General features: G+C 37.7%; 3 protein-coding genes across 7 annotated transcripts; 2 read left to right on the forward strand and 1 right to left on the reverse strand.

Annotated features, from left to right (window-relative positions):
- The first annotated feature begins 1230 nt into the window (after positions 1–1230).
- On the forward strand, positions 1231–6462 carry LOC308693515 (uncharacterized protein). The gene is made up of 5 exons (XM_081370437.1): positions 1231–1662; positions 2053–2245; positions 2347–2423; positions 2529–2613; positions 4166–6462. Exons 1-5 carry the CDS (start codon positions 1513–1515, stop codon positions 5608–5610), a joined length of 1950 nt encoding a protein of 649 aa, XP_081226563.1. The 5' UTR covers positions 1231–1512; the 3' UTR covers positions 5611–6462.
- Positions 6463–9092: 2630 nt separating this feature from the next.
- LOC308693059 (uncharacterized protein) lies at positions 9093–14109 on the forward strand. Of its 5 annotated transcripts, XM_081369767.1 has the most exons (5): positions 9093–9366; positions 9755–9977; positions 10064–10131; positions 11951–12143; positions 12220–13306. In XM_081369767.1, exons 1-5 carry the CDS (start codon positions 9217–9219, stop codon positions 12255–12257), a joined length of 672 nt encoding a protein of 223 aa, XP_081225893.1. In that variant the 5' UTR covers positions 9093–9216; the 3' UTR covers positions 12258–13306. The 5 variants fall into 5 exon arrangements, with proteins under 5 accessions (XP_081225893.1, XP_081225889.1, XP_081225891.1 ...); XM_081369763.1 differs by having other exon boundaries at positions 11858–14109; XM_081369765.1 differs by having other exon boundaries at positions 11951–14092.
- Positions 14110–15052: 943 nt separating this feature from the next.
- On the reverse strand, positions 15053–17092 carry LOC308693726 (uncharacterized protein; the record flags this gene model as incomplete). The annotated part of the gene is made up of 1 exon (XM_081370823.1): positions 15053–17092. One exon carries the CDS (start codon positions 17090–17092, stop codon positions 15053–15055), a length of 2040 nt encoding a protein of 679 aa, XP_081226949.1.
- Between the last annotated feature and the right edge of the window lie 988 nt (positions 17093–18080).

The following is an 18080-nucleotide window of genomic DNA, read 5'->3' on the forward strand; positions in this document are numbered from 1 at the left end:
AATACAGTGAATTACAGTGAAGTTATTGAATATTTTTCATAATAAAAATCATCAAAAAGATACATTTACAATTGTATATACAATTAAAAACTTTTTTTTTTAAATAAGTCTTGTAGTAGTATAACCATCAGGACAACAGTGATGTGTGAACTGATTTTGCCAACAATACAGTGAATTACAGTGAAGTTATTGAATATTGTTAAAAAAATCATAAAAATGATAAATTTACAATTGTATATACAATTTAAAATATATTTTTCCCAAAATAAGTGTTGTAGTATAACCATCAGGACAGCAATGATGTGTGAACTGAATTTGGCAACAATACAGTGAATTACAGTAAAGTTACTGAATATTTTTCAATAATATTTATTTAGTGTTATTTGTGGGACTGGTTTCGAGAACCCGACCATGTTAAAGCACATATGCAAATTCATACTGGAGTGAAACCCTACACATGCCAGAAGTGTGGGAAGAATTATGTATATCTACTTAGACATTTCAATGATCACAAATGCAAACCTGTGTGAAAAAGATGTTGTGGAAATATTGTAATATTTCCTAGGCAAATGTTTCCATTGTGAAAACATTAAATGAAAACATGCTGAACAATCTGTTGTAAATTTTTATGTTACATTTTCAATTATATGGACCTATATCAAGTGATTTGATGCATAATATCAGGGTACATTCACAGAGTAATAATAATTATGTAAATGTTGGCATGGCTATGAAAAACCTGGACATTTTAAATTGAGGAAATTGTGTTTTCCAAGTCTGAAATTCGCTGAAAATAATCAAATCTTAAACGCTATAAACATTTTTAAATGAATCTAAATGTTTCAAGTAAGCTCTGACATTAATGATTTCATTATTGGTCTTGTGAAGATGCTTGCGAATAATGTTATAGATTTATGCTTTTCAATGAATATTCAAAAAACCGGAATGGTTCCTCAACGAATTTATCTTATGAAAGTTTAAAAATCGTCATCACAAATTGCAGAAAAGGTAATGGTCAAAAGTGTTCAATGCTCTTTGTTATTAAAAATTATATTTGAGGGAACACTTGTAATTAAACCAACACATTTTTTATTTTTATTTTTTTACGAAAAATGTAATTAGGATTTTTTTTTTTTGTATTTTTTATTATTATTTTGTAATTAGCGAAGTTGGAGCAAGTATCCTTTGAATAGCGGTCAGAGACTTTTATTTTGAAAAAGTTCTTACCTCATTCTGAAGTATATTTGTTCTGAGAAATATTTTGTATTGACTGAGGTCAATAATGGGTCTTATTTTTAGGATCAAGTTTATACGCCTAATGTTTTGTTTGTTAATCATAACCAAATTGTATGACGAATGGCAAGCATTAGGGTACTTTTATTTTAAAACAAAGAGGAAGTAGTTTACTGCCCAGTGCAACTTTTCTAGGGAGTTCAAGATTCTGGCTAGTTGTCATACACAAACTGAGTTGGATTTTCTGGATTTACTGCACGTCTCTTAACTGTGGTCACTATGGCCCGGTATGAGCTTTTTCAGAGTCAAACCACTCTGGTTATGTCATTACTGACGGACACTGCTAAACTGGAGATACGAAAGACTTTTACATGCAGCTACGATGAATCTCATCTCACTATCAAATCAAACGATACTCAGATTCATATGGTATGAAAGTCTGTTATTAGAACTTCAACGTGTATGGTTGTAATTGATTGTTTATTAAAATAGTGAAATAATCCTCCTTTTGTTTACAGCCTGGGTCATTAACTTATAGTATTATTCATACGTGATTTTCTATTTTCTATTGTGTTTTAAACATGAAATTGGCCATACTAAGGTTTTTGACTGACTCTTTAACCTCTGCATGTCTCCTCTAAAGCTCATAAACCTATATTTAGTTTTAAATTAGATATTTGTAATTATCATAATGCTTTTTTTTTTTCTTTTTTTGAGTGTGAAAACTGTGCCGTTTCCTTTATTGTATTTACAATTTTTAAACATATAATTTCAAGGTTTTATATTTATAATTATTGCATTTTTCTCATTTCAATGCAGCTTAATTCCATAATGGATAGGTTTGCCAAAGAAGCAGTGCAGAAGATTTGCAGTCTCTTCAGATACTGTTCATCTGTTGCACCAGTTCCAGCACAAATGTGTTTGAATGGCCGAGATGACATAAAGAAGACTTCATCTCAGATGGGACGTGACCTCAGTGGAACAACATCTATCCTAAACCAGGAGTTTCAGGGTACTTGATTTCAGTATCAGGCCACTCTAGAGACTTGCAGATGTAGCACTCTCTGTCGTTAGTATTTGTGGTCATTTTTGTTTCGTGTTCCTCTCTCACAGGGGATGCTATATCTTTCTCTATGAGTCCTCTGAATGAGTTGGCAGCAACGTCTCACCAGCAACCATCAAGCACTGAAGTGAATAATAATACTGTGCAGTTTTAAAGAGAAATTTATTTTAACAAAACAACTTACAGTGTGTTAAATGTTGATTGAAACATTTACATGTAATGTGAATTATAGCATGCACAGGACGGTGATGCAAGCCAGTGTCTTATGGTGGCGGAAAGAGCAGAAGAAGCCATTCAGACAATATTCATCAGTGACGGTAAGAGTCCCAACTTTCAGTTTGAAATTACTCAGCCTCTTTACCATTTGCAATCATTCATTGTGTCAAGAACATCTAAATAATTTCTGCTGCTGTTTTACATTACCAACACTTACAGTCATGTGTATACATGTCAGTGTTGTTATTGTTAAAGGAACACTCCGACTTTTTGGGACTTTAGCTTATTCACAGTATCCCCCAGAGTTAGATAAGTCCATACATACCTTTTTCATTTCTGTGCGTTCTGCAAGTGTTATTTGACGCACCCACCGCTAGCCTAGCTTAGCACAAAGACTGGATGTAAATGTCTGGATAAGGTTGCATACTAATCCCAATAAGTGACAAAATAATGCAAACATTTTCCTATTTACATGCTGTGATCTGTATAGTCACAGCGTGTACAAATAACAAGGCTATATGAGACAGAGACCATTTTTAATCGTATAAATACTGGGAACTATATTCTCACTAGGCGTAGGAGCACAGATACTTGGGCGGAGGGGCTACTTTGTTTACGGAACCATCAACAGGGCGTCTCGTGTGCTGCGCTAATCACTCCGCCCAAGTAGCCACTCCGCCCAAGTAGCTGTGCTCCTACGGTTACAGAACGCACAGAAATGAAAAAGGTATGTATGGACTTATCTAACTCTGGGGGATACTGTGAATAAGCTAAAGTCCCAAAAAGTCGGAGTGTTCCTTTAAAGGTAGGGTAGGCAGTTTTGTTTTTAATGAGTTTGATACTCTCTTCACATCCTGATAGCAATCAAAAATAGAAGTGGTCTAAATATTAAAACATGTATGTATATCTTCTGTGGAAGTCTTAGGAACAAAATGTTTTTTGTCCAATCATTGCATTCAGTCCTGCCTGTCAGTATATGTATTTCTATACCTTCGCACACATGTCGGAAACAACAATCTTATGCTGCGTTTATGCCATGTCATAACTGTAATTAAAAGATAGCAACCCTGCCTTATGCCTGCTCTGCCTGGAGCTGTTCTCGTCCTCAGACCTCATGCGTTTCTATGCCAACACTAACGAGGCTGAAATGAATCGGCAGCAGTCAGGTGATTCAAGTCAGAGCTCTAAGTTGTTTACGGCCATTATTATTGTAATGTTATGTGCTTTTAGACATGAGGTAATTTAACGTCGTCTCTCGTAACGCTCTGCAGACTCTGCTCTGGCTGTGCATGTTCATGTCTTTTGGAGGAAGCATGGCTTTCGAGGCGCTCTGAAGGGAGGGTGGGATCTTATGGGATTTCAAAGCTAGCTTGCTATTGCTAGCCTCTCTGAAATTGCCTACTCTACCTTTAACTAAAACTTTTAAGAATGTATTTTGTTAATTCAAATAAAGCTTAAAAATACAAGCTGAAATCAAGATTGAAATATTAGATGAAAAACTTTAACAAAATTTAATGGCAAGTAACTGAAATAAAATAAGTTGAAGAAGTTTTGCTTCACTTTTATTTTATTTTATTTTATTTTTTGCTAAACTGGGAATATATGAATAGACTATGATTGATGTTGATGTAATGGTGTTTTTCACTTTGCCAGCTGCTGATGACGTGGGCTGGTCTGAAGATCAGGAAGGCGTGTTGCAGACATCAACCGAGCAACCTGAAAAGCCACAGGACAAAGAGTCTTTTGTATGTGAGCAGTGCGGAAAGGCCTTTCCAAAGATGTTCTCTCTTGTGCAGCACAAACGTGTGCATTCAATCGTGAGGCCGCACAATTGTGAAAAGTGCGGGAAGAAATTCACACTGCTGAGAGCGCTAGAGACTCACCTTCGCAAACACTCGCAGAAGTTCGAGAAGAAGAAATTTCCCTGCGCTACGTGTGGAAAGAGCTTCAGGGATCTCGCAGCGCACAAACTGGTCCATGCGGAAGTCAAACCATTTACCTGTGAAATATGCGGACAGGGATTCACAATCAAAAGAAGTTTATACATGCACCAAAGGGTGCACACGGGCGAAAAACCGTACAAATGCGACACCTGTGGGAAGTGTTTCTCCCTGATTGGCACGTTAAACTACCACAAGAGAATTCATTCCAGTGACAGGCCCATAAAGTGCAGCCATTGCAATAAGACCTTCAAGTACCATAAACTTTTGAAACACCACCTTCGTGTGCACACGGGTGAGAGGCCGCACACGTGCGACGTCTGTGGGAAAAGTTTTGCGCTTTCCGGGACTCTGAAACGCCACATTCTCATTCACACCGGCGACAAGCCTTACGTCTGCGAGGTGTGTGGCAGAAGATTCAATCAGAGAAGCACTCTCAAAGGCCACATGCGGGTGCATGGAGAGAAGCGATTTATGTGTGAAATGTGTGGGAAAACATTCCAGTATAATTATGTCCTAAGGAACCATATTCTAACGCACAATCAAATTGGAAATCCGGGAGATAAGAGCAACGCTCATCGCTGCAACGTGTGCGGGAAGTTCCTGAGCTCCGCCTATGCATTGAAAACTCACCTGCAGCTGCATTCGGACAACAGCAAACCGTTTACGTGCACGTTATGTGACAGGAAGTACAGCAGCGTACATTCCCTCCGGATGCACCAGCAGCTCCACACGGGGGAGAAACCTTTCAAGTGCGAGATCTGCGGTAAGGATTTTTCTCTGAGGGCTTCGTATAAAACCCATATGTTTCTGCATTCAGGAGAAAGACCTCACAAATGCGTATTGTGTGGGAAAAGATTCAAGCTGTCAAGCTCTCTGAAGATGCATATACGCACTCATACCGGTGAAAAACCTCACAAGTGTGAAACGTGTGGGAAGGCGTTTCATTTATCGGCCAATTTGAAAAGACACAGGCTTGTGCACACCGGGGAAAAGCCGTTTACCTGTGAAATTTGTTTGAAGAGTTTCACACAGCCCAACAATTTGAAGGCACACATGCACATTCACACTGGCAACAAGCCGTACACATGCACTAAGTGTTGGAAAAGTTTCGCCTATCAGAGAAATTTCAAAGATCACAAATGCGTTCCACTTTAAATCATTTCAGCTTTCTGAACTGAAATGACTAAATTGAGTAATGTTTACCTACAGGTCCCTGGATTTTATGTAGGATTATAAATAATTTTGTGGAAATTACAAGAAATGCTTGACTGTATTTATTTATCAAAAAATAAAAAGTTTTTCCTTGTACTTTTAGGTCTGTTTTATCATCTATAAATTCGCACTGAAATTTCAAGCCTTATTGGGTTAATACTCTCAAAAACACACAAGGTTTACATAAACACAGTTGGTTATGTCTAAAGTGAAAGCAAAGATTTGAGAGAAAATCAGGTGCGTGTCATATGCATGTATATTGAAATGCTTCCTGTCTTAAAGTGACAGTAGCCAAATAGTGAACATGCTGCCACTTGTCCTTAAAGGGATAGTTCCCCCAAAAAAATGTTATTCTGTCCTTATTTACTCACTCTAATGTTGTTCCAAACCTGTAATTCTTTCTTGTGCTGAACACAAAAGAAGATATTTTGAAGAATGTGGCTAACCAAACAGTTGCTGGTCCCCATTGACTTCCATAGTAGGAAAATAGAACTATGGAAGTCACTGGGAAACTTATGTGGGTTTAAAACAACTTGAGAGAGTAAATGATGACAACTTTCATTTTTGGGGGAACTATCCCTTTAATGTTAATAAAACAACAAAAAACAGAGAAAATCACTCACTGCTCTGAGAACTTTAATAGTAGCTTTCATAAGTATCAATGTATAATTTATACAGTGAAGTCTATGTAGTGTTTTATCTTTATATCTGTTCATTTAATTTCTTTCTTGAATGCTTCTTTCTTGAATACACTTACTGTAGCTGAAAAAAATAAAGCATTGTTTATTTAATGTGTATATTGTATGTTGTGAATATGTAATGTGTATCTTTGTTCTTATCTTTTATCTTTTTATATTCGTTACTTTTATATGTTGTTACCTTGTAAGGCTTTGTTTTTTAAAAAGGGACATTAGTTTGGCTGTAATGCTCCGTCACCTTTTTTGTCATGTCATGTCGGTGTCCGTATCGGTGTCAGTACTGGTGTGTTTGTGTCGGTGCTGGTGTGTCTGTGCCAGTGTGCCCATTCCAGTGTCCGTGTCCAGTATGTATGTGTCGGTGCCGGTGTGTCTGTCTGTGCCAGTGAGCCCATTCCAGTGTCCGTGTCCAGTATGTATGTGTCGGTGCCGGTGTGTCTGTCTGTGCCAGTGAGCCCATTCCAGTGTCCGTGTCCAGTATGTATGTGTCGGTGCCGGTGTGTCTGTGCCAGTGAGCCCATTCCAGTGTCCGTGTCCAGTATGTATGTGTCGGTGCCGGTGTGTCTGTCTGTGCCAGTGAGCCCATTCCAGTGTCCGTGTCCAGTATGTATGTGTCGGTGCCGGTGTGCCCATTCCAGTGTCCGTGTCCAGTATGTATGTGTCGGTGCCGGTGTGTCTGTCTGTGCCAGTGAGCCCATTCCAGTGTCCGTGTCCAGTATGTATGTGTCGGTGCCGGTGTGTCTGTGCCAGTGTGCCCATTCCAGTGTCCGTGTCCAGTATGTATGTGTCGGTGCCGGTGTGTCTGTCTGTGCCAGTGAGCCCATTCCAGTGTCCGTGTCCAGTATGTATGTGTCGGTGCCGGTGTGTCTGTGCCAGTGTGCCCATTCCAGTGTCCGTGTCCAGTATGTATGTGTCGGTGCCGGTGTGTCTGTCTGTGCCAGTGAGCCCATTCCAGTGTCCGTGTCCAGTATGTATGTGTCGGTGCCGGTGTGTCTGTCTGTGCCAGTGTGCCCATTCCAGTGTCCGTGTCCAGTATGTATGTGTCGGTGCCGGTGTGTCTGTCTGTGCCAGTGTGCCCATTCCAGTGTCCGTGTCCAGTATGTATGTGTCGGTGCCGGTGTGTCTGTCTGTGCCAGTGTGCCCATTCCAGTGTCCGTGTCCAGTATGTATGTGTCGGTGCCGGTGTGTCTGTCTGTGCCAGTGTGCCCATTCCAGTGTCCGTGTCCAGTATGTATGTGTCGGTGCCGGTGTGTCTGTCTGTGCCAGTGTGCCCATTCCAGTGTCCGTGTCCAGTATGTATGTGTCGGTGCCGGTGTGTCTGTCTGTGCCAGTGTGCCCATTCCGGTGTCCGTGTCCGTGCGAGTGTCCTTCCCAGTGTATGACAAAAATTTGGCCCTGATATCCAAGTGGTCAGTGCACTGACATATAGCACTGTTGGGCTTTTGGCGACCCGAGTTCAAGTCCCGGCTCGAGGGTTTTTATTGATCTCATACTGTCCTATCATAATAAAAGGCAAAAACTTTCAAAAATTATTTTTTAAACTGATGGCACTTGAACTTAAACTGATTAAGCTCCATCCACACAAAAAAATTAATCAGCCTTTTTTTTAAGCCACTGTATCAACACCTCTCTCATAATGGGAGTGCGGGAATAGATTCTGACAGCTGTTATGTTGGCCGTCATTTCTGTTCCCTCCATATTTCTTACACAAAAAGGATCAAATAATTGATAGCCGCAGCCTGCAGCCCTAATCAGTTTGATACATTAGAACATATGTCAAACTGATTAGGGCTGCAGCTATTGATTATTTTATTAATTGAGTATTCTGCCGGATTATTCCATCGATTAATCAAGTATCAAGTAAAATTGTGGCAATAAAAATAGATCCAAATGAACAACAGCCTTTAAAATGACTTAAAATACAAATATTATAACAAGCAATAATAATTGGTTCAAATAGGCTAAAGTATCAAAGTAAGTAATCATAGGCTATGGGTTTTATTGAACCACACTGTTAAAATACACCATATAAAATAAATGATATAAACTAAAATAAACATAATTCGTACATTACGTATTATAAAAAATGCCTGCAGTCTGCAGAGGGTGTCAGCGGCCTGGTGTTAGTAGTTGCTGCACTACAGCATGTTTAATATTGGCCAAACAACATTTAATTCAAATGTCAACTTAATCTTTAATATTTGCCCAGATAGCAGACAGACGTCGATTCAACGTCTATGTTTGGTTGTAAACGTCAGTATCGTCGTCTAGTCTATCAAATTTCAACGATGAATCAACGTTCACTATTTGATCAGAACGTTATTACGTCAAAATACAACATCGATTCAACGTCGAAATTGAGGTTGATTCACCATCAGATGCCGCCAACGTATGGTCGAAATCATAACATTTGATAATATATCATTATAAATGTTGAAAGTCGGTTAGAACAATCAGACGTCGCGTGCACTATAAAGCCCTATTCGTACGGAATAGGACGTATATCTTTTAATTTATTATTTATTGATATCATTTTAATTTATTATAAAAAAAACGATTAAGCCTAAACGGCACAAGTTTATAGAAGTGGCTGTTTAAACCTTCATAGTGAGCAGAGAAATCTAGCAGATTTATAAAACCTGTACACACACACACACACACACACACACACACACACACACACACACACACACACACACAATTGAAATGAAAATAAACTCCAGTCCAGTTAGGGGCAGCAGGGAGCACAACCACAACGCTGTTTAATACAAGAGAAGAGAACAGGAAACGAAGATTGTAATGGCTTTATTGAAATTATAATTATATCTGTCACCAAAACAGCAGCAGGACAAAAATGTCGTTGGAATCTGATGTTGTCTCTGTTTTGGAGACGCTTGTAAAGGACACGGTAAAAGAAATGACTACATTCGTGGACTTATCAGGCATACCTCCACTGACAGAAACTAACGTTACAGCAAACGAGTCTGTCACTCTGGACTTTACAGTAAGTGAGCAAAAAGTTTACAAAATGACTGAATGTTTGCTTGCTAGTTGCTACGTTTGTTTGTAAGGCTTATATCATAACCTGCATTGTTTAATTAGATATGGCAATAAATCAAAGGTGCTGCAGATAAATTGGTCAGATAAAATGTTCATTCGTTGATATTGTGGCACCCTAGTAACATAATTTAGGATAAATAATCTCTTTCCAGATTCTCAGTTTGTTCACCAATTGTAGTCTTGATTGCATTTGTCAATCTTAACCATTCAAATCTGTTATCCATGTTATTGTATAAAAAAAAATCAAAGTTTGCAAATATTTTTGGTCCCTTAATGAATGACAGCTTAATTTAGGCTAGTAAGTTTATAATTTATTTGTTTCTATATTTTAGACCAAACTGAACTGTGTGTTAGAACGTAACGCAAAGGAAGCTGTGGAGAAAATATGCCAGCTTTTCTCTGCACTTCAGCATCTTGAAACGACTCAGAGTGCACAGGACAGCTTGACTACAACACTAAAGCAAGCTAAGAAACGGCAGAAGACTCTACAGGGAGAGACTAATCTAACCGACAGTGCTCTCTTCAGAAGTCAGTCCAGTGACCAGCTTACTCTAGGTGAGATTTATTACTTATGCTTCATTCACACCACTATGCTTCTCAGAGCAAATCTTTAAGATGTGTGATCCGTTGTGCCATTGCAGTCTCTACGGAGAAAATCATTCTGAGCTGGGAGGAGGAGGAGATCATAGAAACTGAGCATGTGAGAACAGTAAGTTATTCACACATAATAGATCACAACAGTTAGGTTCTGAAAGTATAAAATCTCTTTATTCATTTTTTTAAAGAAATTATTACTTTTATTAAACAAGGACATATTAAAGGGGTCATGAACTGCATTGTTTTATTGTTTCAGAATGTTTCCTGGGGGTGCACCTATAATGTTAGTATGATTTTACTTAAAAAATTGTCATAATTTATAAATAAAAGGCATTTTTCCTAGCATGATTTTAGCATCTGATTTGAACGCTCTGTGTCTGCTGTGAGACTTCACTGTAAACGCCCACTGCTGTGATTGGCTGACATGTTTGCATATGAAATAGCTAGTATTACATGTGGAAGTCTCAAACTTTTAGCACGTTTTTACTATTACAGCTCTCAATGTTAACTACTCGTGAAAAGTGCTAATTATAGCATTACAATTAGATCTATGGCATTATATTTAGATCGTGGCATGAATGGTTGCAGTGATGAGCATGTAGCCGATCACAGACATAGCGATATCGTCATTGCAACTTGATTTCTGCACACTAATGCTTTCATCATAACTAACAGTGCAAACACAATGTAAATAAGAGATTTGTTGATTATTACGGGAATTTTGGTGCGAGTCCAGAACTCACTTAGTCACTTAGAAACGCGCTGTTTGATTGACAGCTACAGCTATTGTAAGCAGAGCGTTCTTTGATCGTTTTCTATATATAATTCAATCAGTTTAAATAACAGATTATTTACACCCTACTAAGAGAAACAATGTGAAGTTGACCGTTAGTCACTGGTTTGATTTACTGACAGGACAGAGAACATCAGAAATCACTGGTCACAGATCAGGCATTAGAATGAACATGGTTACTTACATGTTGTGGCAATACTGTTGAGTCCATATTGTAAAAGTCTGCAAAGCCTGCGCTGAGTTTGCGGACTGATTTACCAAAGAATCCAGTGAAATGTACCGAATACAAATAAAAAAATTTCAACTGAGACAGTCACATTGTTGAAAATAAATATCCACATTCCTAGCTTTAGGATCCTTTGGAGGTTATGTTATTTTTAGTCCAGTGAGTGACCCTGTGCTCTTCTCTCATCCTCATCTCACTAACGCCAGTGGGCAGGGCCTACATTGATTTTCTTATGCAGAGGCAGACTTTCACTACCTTATTACTTCATAAAGAGGCACATTCCAGGACGAGTCGTTTGCTGGGCCTGGTAACAATAAAAACTGATTTTGGACTAACAAGGAAGTTTTCAGTTCTGAAACTTTCAGGGTATTCTTATAATATTATGACCTCTTATATGTCAAAATTTCTCAGTTCATGACCCCTTTAAATTGATCAAAAGTGATACTATTGAGATTTCTATTTCAAATAAATGCTGTTCTTTTTAACTTTCTTTTTCATCAGAAACCTGAATTTTTTATCACGGTTTCCACAAAAATATTAAGCTGTTTTCCACATTGATAATAATAAGAAAAGTTTTCTGAGCACCAAATCAGCATATTAGAATGATTTCTGAAGGATCATGTGGCATTGAAGACTTGAATACTGGCTGCCGAGAATTCAGCTTTGACATTACAGGAATAATTTACATTTTAACAGAATCTTACAAAACATAAAAAAAATCTTACCAACCCCAAACTTTTGAACGGTAGTGTATACATACCGCAATAACACATTTCTTTCATGTTGATCTAAATTGTTCTCTTTTTCTGTTTTGAAAAGCCCATTAAAACACAGAAGACTGTGATCATTAAGGATGAGATGTCAGCTGATTGTGCAGAAAACAACAACCCTTCTGTGTTTGTGGTGTTGCAGGACAGTGATGATGAGGAAGAATCTAGAACTTTGAGCATCTTAAGAAGCAAACGTGCTCAGCTGAGATGTCGTAAGAAAGACAAAGCGTTCAGCTGTAAACACTGTAGAAGGAAATTTGACTCACTCGTTCTTTTGAGAGCTCATCGGGTCATTCATGCGGCGGGAGAGAAAACCTTCATCTGCTCGCAGTGTGGTAGGCGTTTTGGCAGTAAAGGCAATTTGGATGTACACTACCAGCTTCATACTGACAAGAGCCCTTATGCTTGCAGTCATTGTGGCAAGACCTTCACCGAACATAAACAGCTGATGTATCACCAGAGGATTCATAACGAAGACAGGACTTTTATGTGTAAAGTTTGTGGGAAGTCTTTTCATCAAGCTTACTGTCTCAGGAAGCATCTGGTCGTGCATTCGGGAGAGAAGCTGCATAAATGTGACGTATGTGAGAAAAACTTCCACTTTCGAAACAATCTACTTCGGCACCAGAGAATCCATACAGGCGAGAAGCCGTTCACCTGCCAGACGTGCGGGCGAAGTTTCAACCAGCTCGATTCGCTGAAGGCGCACAAACTAACTCACACCGGCGAGAAACCGCACAAATGCAAATTGTGCGGTCAGGGCTTTGTCCAGAAGTGGATGCTTCGGCTTCATGAGGGACAGCAAACGGGACAAACCGGACACGACTGTGTTGTATGCGGGGTGGTTTTGGGTTGCACGAACGCCTTAAAAACGCATCTCACTATTCATGCGGGACAGTTTCCAGTCGCCTGTATCGTGTGTGAAGAGACCCTCGACTCTATTAACACCTTGAAATCTCACCATCACCATCAACACACCGTCGCTACCAAATACAGCTGTTGTGTGTGCGGAAAGTCCTTTAAGAGTGTTGCTGGTGTGAAAACTCATGAGAGGATTCATACGGGAGAGAAGCCCTATAGCTGCTCCGTGTGCGGGAAGACATTTCGGCAGCAGAATTGCCTAAAAGCTCACCTGACCTTGCATACCGGCGAAAGACCTTTTAATTGCGACGTGTGTGGAAAAGGTTTTTGCACATTGGGAAATCTCCGTCGACATCAGCGCATACACACCGGAGAAAAGCCGTTCAGATGTGCCACATGCGGGCGGGAATTTAACCAGTCAAATTCGCTCAAAGCTCACATGACCATTCACACTGGGGAAAAGCAATACATGTGTGACAAGTGTGGGAAGAGTTTTGCTTATCTAAGAAATTTGAGGTGCCATAAATGTATATAGATTTAAATGGATCATTCACTCAAAAATGAAAAAATTGTCCTTGTTTACTCTTGATACAGATGTCTCTCTTTCTTTTTTTCAAACACTTTGGACCACATTGACAAAAAAAAAAACATTTCTCAAAATAACTTACATACAGGTTTGGAACAACATGTGGGTGAGTAATCGATGACAGAATTTACATTTTTGGGTAAACTAACTAACAGGATTAGTTGTGTTTTAACAGGGATCTGTGTGCTTTGTTAATTTGTCTTCAGTTTTTCAGCTTGATATAAATATTTCAGTACACTAGTTCCCTCAGAAAATTCTGTTTAATGTAGAATTAATCTTCAAATTAATGTGAAATAAACTGTAAAGTTCTTAAAAATCAACAAATAAATCAAAGTCATCAGATTATGTAGTGATCTAGTCTTTTTTAATCTATGCTTATAGAGGTGGGTAATGTTTTTTTACATTTTTGTTTAACTTTTAACATTTTTTAAACACTTTCTTTAATCTTTGTTACCTTGTAGGACTATATTTTTAAATTGGGAAATTAGATTGGCTTTGCTTCTCAATAACTTGCAAAATAGTCTTAAAAACCAACAGGAAAAATAATTGTGATAAGATTGTGATTTTGTTCTGATCAAATCAGAACATCCAATTGCAGACACAGAGTTTCTTTTCTTTTTCATTTTTTTCAATTCAATTTAAGAACAAACTTAAGGATGTGAGCAATACATTTATTAAATGTATTTATTTACATAATAAAATATAGTCTACAATATCATGTGTCTTGTTTCTAGTTGGTTGCATGGATTGTAACAACAGTGCTGTGTTATTCCCAAATTATTTTTGAATTTAGATGCTTGAATATTAGTCCTGTATTAATAAAACTGACTTGGTCACAAAAAAGTCAAAATTTTATTGGTAGTGGATATTCTGACTTAATCTATATTAATGTCCTAGATGTTTAATTATTCAACTCAATTTAAAAAATGAAAAAAAGTGTTACTTGTTTGAAAATCTTTCACATTGAGAAACTTAAAAACAAAACATAAAACTAGTAACTTTAGATATAGATGTTTCAATGCATTTCCTTATCATCCACCCTTCCTGAATAGACTTCATCTTCCGTTATAGCTAGCCTCTACCTAAGTTACATTTATTACTTGTTACTTGAACATTATTTCTGTCTGTTTCTTAAAAACTACAGTGATTTTATTATGAAAAATGGGTAGTCTAAACAGACAAAACATTTGTCAGTTGTATAGAAGTTACAAATTAATCTAATGTATCCATAAATATGAATTAATATATAGTTGTAAGTTTATTGTCATCCTTAGAACAATTTTTAATTACAAGCTTGGGCCAATAAAATGAAGAAACACAGAAAATGTCTATCTGAAAAAAATGTATGAAGAGAAATCTGATCCAACCTAGTTTTTCAGACAAACAACCACAGTTTACAGCCGGTTGTACATCTTTGCCTTGAGATGTAGTTTTTAAAAACACCCAGATGAGTGAGTGCATAAGAATCTGATTTGGGTTCTGAAATGAGTAAAAGGAAATCCCCTCTTGCTGCATCAGCATGTGGCTTCTTTAAACGCTTTGTCTTGTCACACACTCTGAGAATAGGCTGCAAGTATTCAGCATAGCAGTTTATTTTATGGAACAATAATGCAAAACGTTAACATAATTCTCAGATACATCATTTTTCAGTGTTTTATGGAATATAGTCATGTTCTCTGATGAGCATTTGCATTTCAGATATGTTAAAAATTATTAATCCTTTCCGCAGAAGCTGTGGTGGTTTCTGTTCTCAACACTTTAACCACACATGTAGTCGTTTAGCATAGCACAGCAATTTCATAAGAAAAGCAAACCCTGAAAGAAAACAATGAGAACCAACAGTTTCTCCATATTTAAAGAGAAGCAGGCTGAACTTGTACAATGCTTTGATAACGATGATGGGAAAAGAGCTGGGTAGGAGAGATTCTGGCCAGAGGAGCACATAGGTGTAGGTTTTACCAACTGAGTATTATTGTTAAACCACTGACTTAGATACAGAATGGACACACAAGAACAATCCCATGGATTCCCATCAAGATGGACAAGTATTCGGTTTCCTAAAGGCATCAGAGTCCCATTTTCCAATGAGCGCAGGTGATTAAATTTGATATCGAGTTCATGTAATTTCACTAAGCCTTGAAACTGTGCTGGATGAATATGCTGGAGATGGTTTCTGTCCAAATGGAGCTCTTCCAACTTGGCTAGAGCAGAAAACAATTTGCTGGGCAAGTGTCTGAGATGGTTGTTTTGCAGGTGGAGCATTGTGAGACTTCTCAAAGATGTGAAGATGTCTTCTGGAAGCTTTTTGAGAGTATTAAAGCTCAGATCCAGCTCTTTCAATTTGAACAGATCTTTGAAGATATCAGAGGAGATGAAATGTAACTTATTGTTGGACACATCTAGAACCCTCAGGTCCCTAAGACCTGTGAAAAATCCAATAGGGATGGTTTCTATCTGGTTGTTGTTCAGCCCTAACTCCCTTAAACAACTAAGGTTAATCAGTAGCTCTGTAGGTAGACTTGCCAGGCGGTTGTTGCTGAGTTTCAGAGTCCGTAGTCTGACTAAACCTTTAAAGGACAACTTTGGAATGGAGTGGATATGATTGTTCTCCAGATTGAGTTCCCTCAGATGATGTGTCCTTCCGAAGAGGTGCTTGGGAATCTTCACGAGGGTGTTGTTGCTAAGATCGAGATGCTTAAGCTTCCTCAGCTTCACAAACGTGTGTGAGTGGAGCTTCGAAATGTGATTGTTGTCCAACTGTAGATCATGCAATGCTGAAAGTGGGTGAAAGAGGTCTTGTGGAATAGCAGAGATATTATTGTTGTCCAGCTGGAGCTCAGTTATCTTGCTTAAGTTGTTAAACACGATGTTTGGAAGGGACATCAGATTGTTGTGATACAAATTAAGGTTCTCAAGCTTCCCCAAGTCTTGAAACACATGTGGCGTAAGTGTCCCTAATTTATTGAAACTCAAATCCAATGCGCCCAACTGGTAAAGACCTCTAAAGGAACCGTCAGACATAGAAACAAGAGCATTATGACTCATATCCAAATGCCTCAGTGCTGGAACCTTAAAGAAAATGTCCTCAGGAATTGAAGTTATGGAATTTTTTAGAAGATGGAGGCTAGTGAGGTTTGAAGTATCCTGAAGGACACTGGCAGGTATGGCATTTAGTCCATTTCGACTAAGATCGAGGTGCTGTAGCCTTATGGCACCCTTAAAACTCCCATTGCCTACACTTTTTAGGTTGTTTATTGACAGATAGAGTTTAGCTAGATGGGTGCAGTTCTCAAATACATCCACCTCGATCATCTCGATCATGTTACTTCTCAGTTGGAGGTCCATAAGGGCAGGAGCTCCCTCCAGGACCCCATAAGATAAACTAAATATCTCGTTCATATTCAAATTGAGGATTTGAAGCTTGGTCAGACCATATAGAAACATCTGAGGAAGAGTTTTAATGTAATTGTCACTGAGATCCAACACTTGGAGGTTCAGCAAACCATGAAATTGTCTTGGTCCTAATGTACTCAGTTCATTTCCACTCAGAAATAGCTTTGAAAGTCTGCTCATGTTCTGCCAATTGGTATTCAGTGACATATTGAAGGAATTCTTGGTGAGGTCCAGAACCAACAATTCTTCCAAACCTTTATTTGGGAGAGCTTCAATCATGTTATTTGTAGCATATAATTGCCTGGTACCCTGAGGCAGATAAGGGACCTCCTGAAGTCTCTGGCTTGAGCATATTATGATGTAAATATCTTCACATTTACATGGTATAGGACAGGCATCAATCACTGAGATGAGAGCCAGAACCACTGACAAGGGCCAAAACATTTTTAATGATGTGATCTGCAAGACCTAAAGAAAACCACAAGTTACATGTGACACTATGTGAAACCGGGCATGTATTCAAATGTTCTCATTTTCATTGTAAACAGCTGATAGCAAATTATGAGACAGAATTAAAGTATGTAATGCTTTTTTGCTGAGATGCAACATTTGAATTAATTAAAATAGCAGAATATCCATTCTCAGCTATCGATTAGCTGTTTTTTTTTTAATTAGTTTTAGAAATCAATCATGTATTATATTACAAAATCGAATTATATGATTTTTTAATGTTTTTAAAAGTATCTTTTTTGCTCACCAAGGCTGCATTTATTTGATAAAAAACAATAAAAAAATAGTAATATTGTGAAATATTATGACAATTTAAAATGACTGTTTTCTATTTAAATATATTGTAAAATGTAATTTATTCCTGTGATCAAAGCTGAATTTTAAGCATCATTACTCCAGTCTTCAGTGTCACATGATCCTTCAGAAATCATTCTAATATGATGATTTGATGCTCAAGAAAAATTCATTATTATTATCAATGTTGAAAACAGTTGTGTACAAGTAGTAGTGTTTAATGTTACAAAAGCTTTAGATTTCAGATAAATGCTGTTCTTTTGAACTTTCTATTCATCATAGCATCATGAAATAAAAACGTAAATAACTGTTTTCAACATTGATAATAATCATAAATGTTTCTTGAGCATCAAATCATCATATTAGAATGATTTCTGGAGGATCATGTGACACTGAAGACTGGAGTAATAATGCTGAAAATTCAGCTTTGATCACAGGAATAAATTACACTTTACTGTATTCACATAGAAAACAGCTGTTTTAAATTGGAATAATATTTCACAATATTACTGTTTTTGTTTGTATTTTTAATCAAATAAATGCAGCCTTGGTGAGCAGAAAATACTTATTTTAAAAACATTAAAAATCTTACTGACCCCAAACTTTTGAACGGTAGTGTATATAATAT

Source organism: Scardinius erythrophthalmus (genome assembly GCF_964197995.2).
Source record: "Scardinius erythrophthalmus genome assembly, chromosome: 7".
Lineage (NCBI taxonomy): Eukaryota > Metazoa > Chordata > Actinopteri > Cypriniformes > Leuciscidae > Scardinius > Scardinius erythrophthalmus.